This window comes from Eucyclogobius newberryi, unplaced genomic scaffold, assembly GCF_026437365.1.
Source record: "Eucyclogobius newberryi isolate DKJ021-1_F unplaced genomic scaffold, fEucNew1.0.hap1 SCAF_19, whole genome shotgun sequence".
NCBI classification, from domain to species: Eukaryota; Metazoa; Chordata; class Actinopteri; order Gobiiformes; family Gobiidae; genus Eucyclogobius; species Eucyclogobius newberryi.
This window is the reverse complement of record NW_027315823.1, coordinates 21,477,339-21,492,850: the sequence shown is the minus strand read 5'-3', so window position 1 is coordinate 21,492,850 and position 15,512 is coordinate 21,477,339. Positions and strand designations below refer to the sequence as shown.

The following is a 15,512-nucleotide window of genomic DNA, read 5'->3' as shown; positions in this document are numbered from 1 at the left end:
CTAAAAATAAATGCCATTGCTAACGTTTGTGCTTCACTACAGTCCATTGGGCTCTGTGCCATCCTCAGTGTTGTGAATCACTTACCCAACAATGGGTCTCCCTTAATGTTAACCCCCATTCCACACCTAAATCTATCTGTATTAGGCAACACAACCGACAGGCTGAAAAACATCAGCCAAACAATGTTGATAAAACTATGAGGCTGGAATACCACTGGACCCAGAAGTATGACATAATTGCTTTACAACTTAATTCAGCCAATACTGAAGTTTGCAAATTCCACTATTGTACCTGTCCTGCAGTGATGTCCTGGGGGCCGATCCCCAGGTGCCTGTACCCCGTTGTTCTTTTTCTTGCAAGTCAAAGGGGCCAAACCTTGCACTGGAGGCCACGCTCATCTGGAGCGGCAGGGACTCTAGGCTGCGGTGCATGCCCGACAATTTGGGGTATAAGAGGGGTGATCCCGTGTGGGTGTCGTAGGAGCTGGAGGAGTCCAAATGGAGTACAGGCGCCGGGCTCGGAGTGAGACGGTTGCCGTAGTGAGAACCTGCCAAGTCCTGGAGCTTGGAGTACGGGGGCACTTTGGGAGGGAGGTCCTGGATGGTCACACAGGAGTCAAGGCTGTTGGAGTTAACCTTGTCCAGGTGAGCCAGGCTGGGTGGACGGCCAAGTGATTTCATCCTATAAGAACAATGAACAATATAACTACTCTGTTGTAACAATGCATTATCATTTATTTGTAAATTTCAATGTAAAGGAAACTATATAGTTACAGGGGATGATTATTGTGCGAGCGAATTCTATAAACAATGAGGGAGCGTATCAGAGGGTAAATGAACGGGAGAGTAAATTAACAGACCTTGGTGTTGTAGGTGATGAGAGCTCTGGATATTTGCTGCTGCTGGTGCGCCTAAGGCCGTGCATTTTCAGAGCGGACCCCTCTGTGCTTTGTGATAAACTGTCCTCTGCTTTCAGAGAACCACAGTCAGCACCCACAGCCTTGGCTTTGGCCCTCTCTTTCTCCTTCTCTCGGTCTGTCTGGTTCACTGGGCCCGACATTGTGCGATTAGTCATTTTACCGCTGCAGCTGCTAAGTTCTTTAACCCTGGGCCCTGCAGTGCCGATGGACATAGGTTTAAGACTCAACAGACTGGGGTCAACAATGCCACTGGGAGGCCGTGATGCAGGCCGGCCGATGACACTGAGGGTACTTGACTTGGCCGGACGAGGCAGGCTGCGATACTGAATACTGTTCCGAGAATTAGGCCCCAGAAAGCCCTGCTCACTGCCAGCATCAAAACTGTTTTTGCGACCTGTTGGTGCGCCTACTGGCTTCACTGGGATGCCAGATGACTTGGGGGGTTTTCCCAGGGTAGAAGAGCCACTGGAGATGGTGGCGCCACCTGCTGTCATGACAGTGGCAGTACCCGTGGCTGTGGGTTTTTTGTAACCAAATGAGGCTCCAGCCGTGGGTTTCATTAGACCTGAAGGAGGTTTGCGGTATTCTCCATGGTGATCCTTGCCAGCATCCGACCGAGATCGCTGTAGACCAGCAGTTTTGACAGAAATCCGAGATTTGTCCTGTGGCTTTTCAGATTTAGGAGCTGCACAGACACATGAAATGAGATGGAATTAATAAGAAATGCTTTTTTAAACCACTTTCATACTTTATACTTTCTTGGATTCAGCTCAGGTAATTTCACTAAAATATTACAGAGGCTGGATAGAGAGGGGAAATAAATGGGCTATAATAAATCAGATCAAACTAAATTGTCAGCATCGTCATTGTTTCCTATCAATTAAAAAACTTTAAAAAAAATAAGTACCTAACTAAAGCAATAGTTAGTTGTATATAGTGAATAATGAAAGAAACACTATGTGCACTATGTGACCTGAAGTCCAAATCATGAGCTTGAAGACTATCAATCCTTGTGAGCATAAAATGCATTCCAGTATTATCATAGGGGTAGTTGGTGGGATCTGTAAATATGTGCACTAAATATGTGGGTAAAACTGTGTCTATAAACAATATTCTGCGGGGAAAGGAATATGAAGTGTATGAACTATTAAAAGAAGTATATGTTGATTTCTTACCTGCCACTTTGAGCATGCTCTGGGAGGTGTGGGTGATGGGAGAAGTAACTCCAATAGGGGGATTTTTGAACTTTCTGAAGCTCCCTGGCTGTCCTAAACTTTGGGGCTTCTTCACCTCTCCTTTGCCAAAGTCTTCACTTAAACTTGGGGGCTTCTTCCTCCACTTGCTTGGTGCTTGGTCTGACTTGAGGCTCCCTGAGTCAAAACTGGCCCGATCAAGCTTATGGCTGGATTTGCTGTCCTCACTATACCATGAAAGTCCACTCTCCACCAGGAAGCGCTTCTCTGCATCAGTGCGGAGCTGAAGAGAGGCAGAGGACAGGGCACATTAAGGACAAACATCAGAAATGACACATGTCATCCATGGAAATATGTATTCACTGTTGGTCACATTCTTTTGGATGGAAACACACTGGTATGTGCAAAGTAGGAAGAAAGCATGAGACAAAGAGAAAAACAATTTTGGGGCATTGAAATTATAAAAGGGAGGACAAACTGGGGCATGCAGTATTTTGGCCCGCCATATACTGTTGACAGATGGTCCACTGAGCACCATCTTGTTGAATTAGTTTGAGTGACAGTAAAATAAATATTTGTTATCCATTGTTTTCTTCCTCCGTTGAGGTGTAGCAATGAAAAATAAATCTAGTGGGTGATAAAACTATATTGCAGAACAAACTTCAGTACTGTTGTTCTGTATATATATATATATATATATATATATATATATATATATATATATATATATATATATATATATATATATATATATATATATATTATATAATATTATATATATAATATATATAATAATATATATATTATTATATATATTATATATATAATCACAACATTTTAACTTTGAAGGCACCTTCACAACATCAAGTAAATTATAAAAAGCAGAACTGACAATTGTTTGCGTCATTTGTCGGATTCAGTTCTCTCTCTTTTTTTTTCTTCACAAAGAAAATAGTAGGGATTCCTGTCTTTACCACATGCTAAATTACAAGCTATTGGCTAAGTTGGCTCACCATTGCAGAGGAGCTTCGTCTAGATCCTAAGGGTGTGCTTGGAAGGGAGTTGAGCGACGAGCCGGCGTTGAACTCTTCTGAACTGATATTCTCCGACCCATCGCCCTCACCATCACTGAGGCCACTGCTGATGGAGCTGCTCTCATCCCACCTGAAACAAAAGAACACAATAGCATGTTAATCAGGGCTGAAATGGAAGAAAATAGAAGCCATCTGTTTACAGTAAATTGTCCCTGCAGGAGACCACTTGCTCAACCGGGCAAGTAATTTGAAAATGGGTACATCTGCTTGGACGGTAATAGTAACCAGCCATACGGTGGTTAAAACTTCAATGGTGGACTTCTTACACACTACACACTACACAATACACAATACACAATACACAATACACATTACACATTACACCTAAAATGCATGTCTGAATATAATGGACTGACAAATATCCGTCATTGAACTGAACTCAGAACAAGGCTTCTCCGAAATGCAAGTTATTAAGAGTGAACATATTAAGCAGTGACTTGCAGAACAATTTGGCTTAAGTCTGACATAAAACTTGAGCCAAACCTTTGGGGTCGTTGGGGTTATCTTTCCCCAACCCATTAATCTTGCATAGAGAAGAAAAAAAAGAAAATATATAGTAAAAATACCCAAGGATACTTGAGTAAAACATCTTAGACAATATGAGAACAATTCAAAGTGGATAAACAAAATGTGGCAGAGTGCTGAACTTGAAACATGGTTCTCTGAATAAAACTGGACAAATCAGAGTGACAGACCCAAAAACCTTTGCAGATCTCTGTCAAAGCCATAAACAAAGTCTGTGAAAGGTGTAGTTAAATCCATGGTTCAGCATTTTAACAGCTGTAGCCTATGGACACTGCAAGAGAGTGGTGGGTAAAATTGATGGCTCTCCATTTTTAAATTCAGCACTAATGTCTGGTTAAATTTACAAGTTGCGGAGCTATTGAATGCAAGTCCAACTATAATTGCAGCAAGTTCCCCATCATTAGTACTGGCAACCACAAGGGGTAATCAAGCTCAAGCTGGCTCACTATTGCAGAGAGAAGGTACTTTCAAGCTGAGTCACTGCAGGAGCTTTTCACTTTCGGCTGCCATGCTTAGACTAAGAGAAGCTGCTCTTTGTGGGTCTACAGTCTGCAATTAGCAAAGGAATGGAACAAGGAAGTGCACGGAAAAACAGAGGGGGATAAAAACGTCCTATACGTTTTTGGAAATAGGTATAATCACATGGTTAAATGACCACAGTTGTAAAACAAAGTCTTAACACTTTGCTTGAATGTTTGAGAAATGCTGGTGCATATACAACAGATCTGCAGGAGATTTATGGGGAATGAGCACAGGAAATATGCAACATGACAAAACAAACATGAGTGTGATGGTTTAGTTGTTTTGAAAGACCATGTGCCCGCCTGAATACAGTATTTGTCTGTGGGTTCTGTCACCCCCAGATGTGGATAAGCACAGAATGTTTGAACAATAGCTCCACTGTCAGCTGTGAATGAGACGAATAAGCCAATGTCAGTGGATTCTGGCAATGGGTCATGGATATTCCAAGTGTCTGCTCCAGAGGTGCAGCCCAGAAACAGGGGCGGGAGTGTCAGAGCATGCATACTTTAGTCCAGAGTGGCAATTAAGCTTTGTGTTTTTAGTGGCTCAGCTCCAACACATCTCATGAGTTGTGCTTTACGGAGCAAAAAATATTTCTATTCCTGAAATGTTTTAAAAGTATAGTGGTTACCGGGCAGCATAAAATCAACCCAAGACCTGCCTTGACAGGTAACATGCTGAAACACGATGTAGAGCCGCACTAGACCTAAGAGATGAAGATAAGAGTTCATTCTACTGGCCAGGAATTTTACAATAATATATGAATGCATCTCCACAAAGTGTTCTTGATTTCACTTTCAAAATGTATTTAGGTCTAAACCATGCACAAGTATATTAAGTTAGTATCATCACATTTAATGCTACAGTGCAAGTTAAATGCCCAGACTTCACAACACACCACAAAGCAGTAAAGAGTAAGACCGTTAAGATAAACCAATCTAAAAGCACATGTTCATTGACTTTACCTTGGCGTAAAAAGTGCTCTTTTAGCTCCTGCTGTTGACTGCAAAGGAGATACCTTTCCAACTAAAATGCGCCTGTTTTTTTGTCCTCTTTCTCAATGTTAATAGTTTTCCAGGTTTTGTCCGTCGATTCAAAGGCATATATCCTGCGTGAAGAAAACGACCCTTCCTCAGCCCCGGAGCAGACTGGTCTGACGCCTCAAAGGCAACATTGACTCCCCCTCCAAAGAGAGAGAGCTGGATGACTGTGGCCAGAGGAGAGGAGAGGCTGGGGCACAGAGTGATGCTGAGCGGGCTTCGGCTGAGAAGTATCAGCACACACATTCTTTTCAATGAATTAAGATTGAATTAGACTTATATTAATGAGGGGATACGTTATTTTAAGTGCTACAAGATCATTCATAAATCATAATCTTAAGCTTTTGACAGCAGGATGTTTGACTTTACGCTTTTGGCACCTTTTAAATTGATGTATCTATTTTTTTTTTAGCTTTGTTTAGTTTTACCGAGCCTGCCTATTCACACAAATGAGCTAACTATGACTTTTAACCATGATTGTTCCAGGTTTTCTCAAATGTTCTCGCAAACGCATTGATCTTAAAAATGATACTACTGAAAATATTCTAAAAGATATTTATTAACACCTTTCTTTGTCTGTGATCCTCTAAATGCAGACGTAACCTAAATAACTCATACCTTTTGGGGCCTTACTGGAAAAACTTCAGTCCAAAGTTTGGCTTGAATCACAGAGTTCAACCAGAAATCCTTAAATGAGCTGAAGACCTCCAGTGTGCCATGAGCAGCCTTGGAAAGCCTGTCTCCCTCTCATTAGCAGTGGAACAGCCTCTGGGATGACTTCACCAAACCTCTCTCCACTCAGGACTATTGGCTCTTTGGTCCACTCAAACCTCAAGTCGTTTTTAAATTGTCTTATTTCTGTCTTTTTGATAAGCCATTTTCACATTCAACACACATTTCCGCAAAGCTAAGCCACCTAAAAAAATATTTCCAACTATAATCCACTGAACTGTCGGGAAATAGCAGCCTGTTGCAAGTCGGATTTTAAACAGACCACAATATCTCTGTTGAAGTCTTCTCCTTTTCCACATTAGAACTCAGCCATTAATATATAAACATTATGCCCTAAACATTTTCTAAACGTGTCCTAAGTTCTCCCTTGTCTGCTAAAACTGGCATTTACAGTGAGATTTGAACTGGATATAGCATTGTTATGTCTCAGTTTCCTATCGCAATCTCTGCCTGCCTCTGCATGCATGTTTTCTCACAGGATCAACTTTTAACCACTGCTAAAACTTAGATTTGACTTCCATTTCTTTTCCCTGAAGCAATACATAACACCAGATTGTTTAGAAAAAATCATAAATACTGTTGGTCATGTTGCCCTGTTTATCTTGGGGAGGCCACAGCACGGCTAAACATGCTGTCGACTTAAAAGCGTTGAGGTCCTGTTTGTACTGAACAGCTGCCTCACACAGATAACCAAACAGCCTGAGACAGAAACATCCTCTGCATGTTTGCCCAAACTGAAGAAGATTCATTAATCGTCCGTGCATACATTTAGAGGAATTTACAAATATATATATATATATATAAAAAAAAGAAGTTTTCCCTGAACCTGAAAACAGATGTTTCCATTTATATTTTGGAAAATGAGGTGACAAGAGGCCAACTTTATTCAAGTAAATTTTTTTGGCTACTCATGGAATAGGTTAAATTCAAAAATATTTTATTTGGGGATATTTGGGGATATCCGGGAATGCAAACATCTTCTGAAATGTATTGACTTACCCACAAAACTTTAAATTATTATGTCATAGCCTGGTCTGAAGTGCTGTCGTGACAAAAGATGTCCACCAGGAGGCAGAATAAGTCCAGGTTATAAATAGCAAGACCTCTACAATTATGGTGCTGAACCTGATGACCACATTTTTGTTAGTGACAATAAATACAATACAATGCAATGGTTAATGAAAGCTGTTCTAGCTGTAGAACCTGAAAAAGCAACTGACTGATTCAAGTCTGTTTTTTTATGTTGCCAGTTTATAAAGACCTCAGCAAAAAGGTCTGTGTGGTCCCCTGGTGAGAGGACTAAATGGTATTGGAACTGCACTCACCCCAACTCCACAGGGCCCTCACAATATGAAAATGTGCAAATGCAGATTTCCCACGATCTTTATGACACAGACTTGTTAAAATATGATTTAAAAAATGAATCACATCTTCTGCCTGAGGCCCAGTATTCTCCCCTCAGAAGTTGCACACCCAGACGACCACATGCAGACATGATGAACTGATGATTCATGCCTCCCTTGGGTGCTGCAGTAATGGTGACTTACACACAGGTCTGATGCAGCTCATGGAGGAGGCGGGGGCATTTTTACTGACCCTTAATGGAAACAGTGAACTCCAGATTGACCCCAGATGTGTTTGGTGCATTCTATAGGCTACAGTAACACATTATGACATCAGGTCTAAGGGAAATGGGGCCTTTGATTATTGTTTCTCGTCAAATGTAAGCAAACCACAACCTTTCACCTGAACCATATCACATAAAGGAGTGACCCCGTGTGGTGGGCTCGCTAAATTGTTCACAGAGCAACCCAGGGTCACCACGAAAACGTAATGAAAGTGGGTCAGAAATGTGCAAGGCTCAAACATTCAGGGAAACATTTGGTATCGACGGGAGAGGTCCAACTCATGCAGGAAAGGGAAATGAAGTGCAGACATACTGAAGCACAGATCAAATAACCATAGAAAAAGTATGTGCAGAACGTGTCTCTAAAAAAGGAAGAGTTTCCACTTGTAAAGAGTTGATGAAAAAGGGAAACATGCTTACTCTTCAAAAGGCTGACTTTGATCCAACAGGCAAAGCTTTATTGTGGTTAACATGGAGATGACGCCATAAGAGTCAGAGGAAAGGCTTATCAGCACTTTTCTGCCATAGCAATTCATTTGCACTCAAAATTAAAATGGTTGGCGTATTTATTTATTTTTTACTCCATTAGAACCTTCATGGCATAACAATTTTGTTTATTCAGGCTTGGTACAATCTTTATTATTTACATCTGATTGCACTTTTCACCAGCAAATGTAAAAAATATATGATACTTAACTGGACCTAAATTACAAATGCAAAGTATGTGTCAAAGTAAGATAAGTATTTTTTTCTTGGACCCAACACATTACATCTTGTATATCACACAACAGCATTGCTAACACAATATTAAAGCTCCGACATCTTGCCGGTGACACCAGTTACAAAACAATTAAAATGAGGCGTTTGCATGCATCCTCACACCAGCCATGAACAAGCAGCACCATCCGTCTCTCTCCATCGATGCACACGCCCCCCTCTCTCATTCAACCGCTATCACACTGACACACAGAGCTCCCATCACTGGGTCAGTGCAGAATGGTTGCCATGGCAGCACATCCCGAGCTGCCGCATGATGCGAGGTGTGATGCTGCTGAACCAGCCTCCTATCTCTCTGCTCTGCACTGCTGCCTTTGGGCTGCTCTATGGACACAAGCAGCATGCACATCTACACCACCAAGCGAAACAGACATCTCTGTAGTCGGATTAGAATGATATGCCTTATAAAATACGCTATGACATGGGGAAAAACAGCTCCATGACATGAAAGAATAACTAAAAGTTCTGCTCTGTGTCAGTGAAATGCCAAACTCTTTGGTAGTTCTCCTTTTTTATGAAGACTGACAAAACAACTTCATAATTCATAATCCAGAAATGAGCAGAATTTGTCTAGAGCGACTCTATAGTAATAGTGTTAAGTATAGTCTGTAAAATATAGTAACGCATCACAGATATCTAAGTGCCAGATTACTATATTTTATGTAATGTAAAGAATATGAGCGGTGAAAGCATTTAGGTTCTTCATATGGTGTATGTGAGCAGGAGAGGTGGACATCTCTTATCTGAGATGTGAAACACATTCACTTACAACACTGAACTGAGCAGTAGCAATCAGGACTCAACACAAACACTGTAGCGACAAAGCAGACTTAAAGGATATAGATTATGGATGATCCTAACTCTACAGTGGTGGAATTTATATTTGGGCCAATATTTCAAAAGCATGAAGATGTCTGACTAATACATTAAACAACACAAAAAGCTATATAAACAATTAGTAACAACAAATATCCTTGAATATAGTTTCTTAGCAAGCATTTTCAAAATGATGGATAATGGATGGAACTATTTATTCAAACTTTGGCCTTTCAAGCCAAGACTCAAAGTGGGTTAAACCATATGCTTTTGGCCTGGTGGACTACGGTGTATTGATTTATTGATGAGTCCAACTGGAGCAGCGATTACCATCAGACCAGACACATTTGGTCTCAGATACCCAATTGTTGTGTGTATGAGTAAAATCAATATCCATTAGACTGTCAACAATGCGCTGGTGTCTGCTTCAGAGCTTTAACCACGTATGGTTAAATAAACACGGTCGCATACTACAGTGTGATCTAGAGAATGTACAGTCAGATCTGATATTTGAAATTGTAACACAATGGACGAGATAGGGGTGAAAAGACGCACTATTGCACCTCTCTTAACAGCCAATTTTGAGTGGGGTTGCCATGGTTACGCACAAGGAGGCTGATCTATTTTTGAGTGCTGGGAGCTGATGGTGCTCATTGAGCAAAGCCGAGAATGTGTGACAAGAATGTACAGTAGAAATGCAAATGTCTCCCACAGAGAGGAGACATTCGGCTGTGAGGTGAGGCTTTAAAAAGACTTTGAGGTTGGTGTATGAGGCTGAAATCACTGGTAGAAGCAAAAGTGTTTTTATTGTAAAGTAAGCCATGGATGGACGGTTTCCACAAAAGAGTGAACTAGTACCGGTACAAACCTTACAACATTTGCTACAACAAAATAATCAATAAGCACAGGTTCAGCAAAACAAAATGATCTGCAACTTGAGCATTCATACATCAATACATCCATATCCCCCTGTAAAAGTACAGCGATGTCTCTTGCAGTTTCACGCAACCCTACATATACGTAAATGTTATTATATATGCATTTGGAATCATTAGCTGGCATCATTTTACTCAAGGTACATCATCAGTTAAATTTATGTGGTCATTTACAACTTTCCTTCCCAAAAAAGAAGCTTCAATTATGCTTACCCTCTGTAATCAGGATACAAAACCATTGCAATGTTAGTATAATCATTCTTAACCCCTCATTCCATGGCACTTCACTGAAAATGACCCACTAATTTCACCTCGCTTCAAAGAAAGTCCCTCATTTTGCCTCCTTAACGTGCACTTGGGGCTCAGTTAATGCTCTCGAGGCAGAGATTAAGTCCCAGTGCATGTGCAATAGTGATAACGCTCCCTGACCACACTAGAGCACTGTCCTGGATTCCTCTTCCTCTTGACTTACTCTGTCTGCTGTAAATGCACGAGGACGATGGAATTAGATCAAGACACACCAAGGACAAGAGAGAAATATTTTGGATAAAGAGAGGAGAACAATGTCACTTTGAGAATATGATTTTCAATAAGATGCAATAACTTTACCTTGAATTGCAGTAATGCAGAGGAATTCTATTTTGCAGGTATGTTTCAGACGTGTTTATACAACTTGCCAAGAAATTACGTTTACATCCTAAAAACAACACTCATAAGTCAAAATGTCGCTGTCCTAAATGTGTGCTTTGATGTTTGATCTATGATAAAAGCACGTTTCCAGATACTTCTTGGTTTGTAAACCTGTTTATTTAGAATGTAGATGCCTTCGCCACTGCAACTTGTTTCCACACTCACACTCAATGTCACAACGTATGCAGAAACAAACATTCCTCAGGCTTTAAAACACATACCTTTTTACAGTATCCATCCAACAAATCGTCAATATTACTACACACTGTAAAAAACATTTGACGACGTGAGAAAGAGCAAAACCCGGGTCAGTCACATTTATTTTAGTTACTCAACTGCAGCACTCCAACAAGCCTCACCCTTTAAAAGTCGAAGGGTGCAGACTGAAAGCACAAACCGACAGCAGTTGTCAAGGCAACGCGAGATGCTGAATTTCACGTTTCCTTTACTCTCATCCACTGTGTCGTCTAGTCTTACCCATTAGCCAGATTGTCGTCATCGTCAGGCAGGCTTTTCCCCAGAAGGTCACTGTCGCTCAGGTAACCGGACTTCAGGTCTGGATCGTCCGCATCCAGGCCCTCGATGAGCTCGATCCGTGACGTGCTGTTGAGGCGTCCGGCGCAGCGGGCCGGCATGGTGTGGGCTGTGTACTGAGAGCTGCCCTTACTCCCCTGGTACCCCCCGACTGTGGAAGAGGGAGCGTCCCCAGCCTGAAGGCGAGGGCTGGACTGACCGTGGCGCCAGGACAGAGGCGAGGAGCGGTTGGACAGGCTGGAGAGGCTGCGGGCGTTGGTCTCATCGCTGTCATAGCCCACATTACTGCTGTCTATGCAACTGGAGAGAAAAAGAAGCGAAACATGTTAGACTTATGGCCAGGGCTGGAGACCTACACACGATGATGCTGTTTCTGTATCCAGCCGCTTTTAAAGGAAACCAACAGTTTCCAATGACCCAAATGCAGCAGTTATGTTGTAATCTCTTCTGGGACTAAAGCAAAAGTAGTGACCTTGAGTACATAAGGAGTTGGAGTGGGTATTGCACCAACTCTTTACTATTTAAAACATTCCAGCCCACAAACAATTAAGCATTTATTTGAAGTAAACAGGATACATTATTTTGGAAAAAGGACCTAGTACGAAAAATTTGTTTTAACAGCCAAAGGTTTTTATATTGTTATTATTTACATGATTGCACTATTACATTTTCAGACAATAAATAGGAATGTATGTATAATTGTTCTGTCCACTGTATGTGTAAAATATGCAGGGCTCATTTATTTATTTTAGTACTCTAAGCTTAGGCAGCAGTGAGACAAAAGGTCACACTAGTCACTGCATGATTCAGTGATAGTCTACTCTAAGTGTTAGACCGACTGTGATGAATCAACTTCAATATCCAAATGAAATTAAGGGACTGCCACATCTCCTCTTACTTTGTGTTGTAGTTGTTGCAACAAATTATTGACTGTTTCTTTCCTGAATGATGTAATGGCCATGAAACAGACAGCAACAGGCTATTTAAGAGAGAAGAGAAGCCAGATGTGGACCAAGTGCCAACTCTGAGCAACCACAGAAAAATGTTAACACGTGAACTCATTTTGAATCAATTCAAAAGTTATTTGTAGCTTGTCGGACATGGGAACATTCAAACTAAATATTATAACCATAATAGTATTTCCACAACTTCTTTTATATTTGAAATGGAGAAGTCAAATGTACTTGCCTGTGGCTGAGTTGGGACCCTCGGAGACTAGACATAGTGTCTTCCAGATTCTGGCGCAGGTCAAGGACATTTTGCACAGTCCGCTTCCTCTGTGATTCATGGTCTGTGGTTTAGTGCGAGACAAGCATGAAGTACATTTAGAAAGTCAACAGCAAGTTAGGTTATAATTGTTAGTTTCTTTACATGCACAATTTCACCCACATGCAGAAAACAATTTTGGTCAGGTTTGCGAGAACGAATCGGTACAATGTGGACTGGTACTGGTACACAATCTGCAGTTCATTGACAAGATGCACCACAAAGTGTTTCTAAAAGCGGTGGATCAGGACCATTGGTAGTGCAGTCAAATCAATATTACAGTGCAATTAGGAGTGTAGATTCTCAGCTCTGCCAAATCAGACAATTAGCCTTACTGTAAAAAATCTGTCTTGTAAACGAGAACAGAAAGCTATTCTGTTCAAGTCCACTTACTGTTTTAAGTGTGCTATTTTACAGAAAACAAACAGATTACATTGAGACGCTTGCTAAATATTCTCAGCTCTGCCATATAGCTTCTACGTGAACATTGAACATCTGAGAGTCTTTGGGATTCCAGACGAAGCACATACACATGTTAATCCCATTAGTTTACTTAATGCAATCTGCACTTTGTTCCTGTCCAGTGACTGACAGACCTCTGGAACCCTGCATTGCACTCATGCCTACAATACAGGAAAGGTAAACCTGGCCAGAATACTAAAGCAGATCTGAATCAGGAAAAGCCTGTGAATCATGCAACACTCCAGGAAGTGCTCTGAGCAGAGGCTCTGCAGGAACAAGCTGAGATATGGAAGATTTAATCTTAGTAAGTCTTCAAGACATTTTACATAATATGGGTTTGTTTCTTTAAAACTGTAGCATATGAAATATATGTCAGATTTTATGCTACAAAGAGCCCGTAAACTTTATTAGGAAGAAAGACTCAGAGGCTAAATCAATCTTAGGAATGTAAACACATTTGAACAATGGAATAACTATCTGCTATTTCCCCTCTAAATTATCACTATTTCACAGGGCCATTGCAACACAGATGAGAGTTCACATATAATTCCTCTGAAATATGCTTCCCATTCTACACTGTATTATCAGTACAGTAGAAGTACAGTCCACACTACAAGTTATGTATGTAAGCTTATCCTTTTTACTGACCAGTGAGGACCGTGTTTTGTGATGATTCAGTGGCGTGCAGTGTTCCAGTTAAGTGTGGCAGCTATGGCCAACAAACATAGATAGGCCAGTTACAAGTTAGCATTGGTTTGAACAGATTTGTAGGCCTTAAAGCAAAACAATGAGACTCTGTGTGCAACAAGAAAAGCATCTGCTCGTGCTCATAATGAGATATCCTGGTGAAAAGAAGCAGCAGAATACAGAAGGGCTTTCACAGTCTAAAGGCCTGTTTACAGGAACAAATACCATGTTTGTGCACATAAAGAGAGTTAACTGGGCATATTACCTTCTTATAAACAAAAACATTATTAAGTTAATTAGAACAAATAATGGATACATTATACAGTACTTCACGTAAAAGTGAATCAATATGTTATCATTGCCTTTTTTATGATCGGCTACAGCTACACTAGGGTAACGTTTATGGTGGAGGGCACGTCACGCGCTTGTCTCTATTCAGATGTACAGTAAATGCTTTGCTTTGGCAATAAACAAATCTATCTCCATGGAGACAAGCAGCTGACTTCATCAGGCCAAGTCACAGGTCAGATCAGCTCACTACAAAAATACATGTACTTCAAGGTATTTTGAATAATAACCTGTTTCGGTTATGGAATAAATGCAGGATAGATATGTTTGATGTCATACTGGGGAACATTCCAGGCAAAACAATAACATCTCCATGGAGACAATCAGTTGTGGACCCGAAACTAAAAAATAATCTTTAGATTTCTTTTCACTTGAACTAAGGCTTTGACTCCGGTCAAATGTTGCCATGGGATTAACATACATAATTCATTGGAGGGATTTTGGAGAATGGCCTGTGTATTGATTGGAAGATATCATGGAAGCCACATTAAAGAGTAAATCATTTGTGGCTTCATTTTTTTAAACTATATATTCAATGCTAATGAGAAATCCAGTCTAGAAAAAAATATGTTTTTCAGGTTATATCAGGTTTTGTTGGTCATTACAGGGTTTATGTCCCCATGAGCTTGTGATGGGCAGATCCATGCAATCATAACTAATATGCCTCCATATTGATAATGAGGCATGGATAACAAATTAAATCACGGAATTGATGTTCATTAAAATGCAACATGCAGCAAGTACTCCCGAGGGGATATATAATTATATAGGTACAGTGTCTGCAATTTTTAACAAAAACAGTCAGTGAAATTGTTTTAATTACAATGTTTGATACGTGGTCTCAACATCAACATACTGTGTGTTGATGCCTTTCATGCCTAGAAGTGAATTTAATAAAAGCTGTAAAAGCTAACCTAAAACCAGACACATCATCCTGCCATTTTCAACAGCATTGTATCAACCATCTGTCATTGGTCCACAGATGAATGGAGTTAGGAGATGGCCAAACATGTGCCTGAGCCTTAAATTAATTCACTATGGCATGGCGTCTCTCCCATCCCTGCTGTTAAACAAAGTTCAACAACACATGTTGCAGCAAAAAGTAAATAAAAAATAGGTTTGGACAAAATCCCTAAGGCAATTTCATTACCTGAATCATTTAGCAATGTTACGGCATAACAAGCAATGAACCAAGCCTTAACCAGCTAAGCAGCATGCTAAAGCAACGGGAACAATAGAGCACAGATTCATAACCGCCTGTACTGTAGCATGGGTATACAGTTAGCTACCCTCAAAAAGCAATTAGCAAAACCGGAGCAGCATTCAGTAAAATAATATCTGACG

General features: G+C 40.6%; 2 protein-coding genes across 2 annotated transcripts in view; one reads left to right on the top strand and one right to left on the bottom strand.

Moving 5' to 3' along the window:
• The window catches only part of LOC140365610 (troponin I, slow skeletal muscle-like), a 49,577-nt gene that overhangs the window by 8,908 nt on the left and 25,157 nt on the right, over window positions 1–15,512 (top strand). The gene's annotated exons all lie outside the window — the stretch shown is intronic.
• The window catches only part of nav1b (neuron navigator 1b), a 33,634-nt gene that overhangs the window by 10,999 nt on the left and 7,123 nt on the right, over window positions 1–15,512 (bottom strand). Inside the window, exons 4-9 of the mRNA XM_072452135.1 lie at window positions 12,594–12,696; window positions 11,349–11,705; window positions 3,127–3,277; window positions 2,096–2,396; window positions 861–1,605; window positions 293–682 (exon numbers count right to left, since the gene is read on the bottom strand). Of these exons, the coding sequence (XP_072308236.1) occupies window positions 293–682; window positions 861–1,605; window positions 2,096–2,396; window positions 3,127–3,277; window positions 11,349–11,705; window positions 12,594–12,696 (2,047 nt within the window). The remainder of the gene's footprint in view (window positions 1–292; window positions 683–860; window positions 1,606–2,095; window positions 2,397–3,126; window positions 3,278–11,348; window positions 11,706–12,593; window positions 12,697–15,512) is intronic.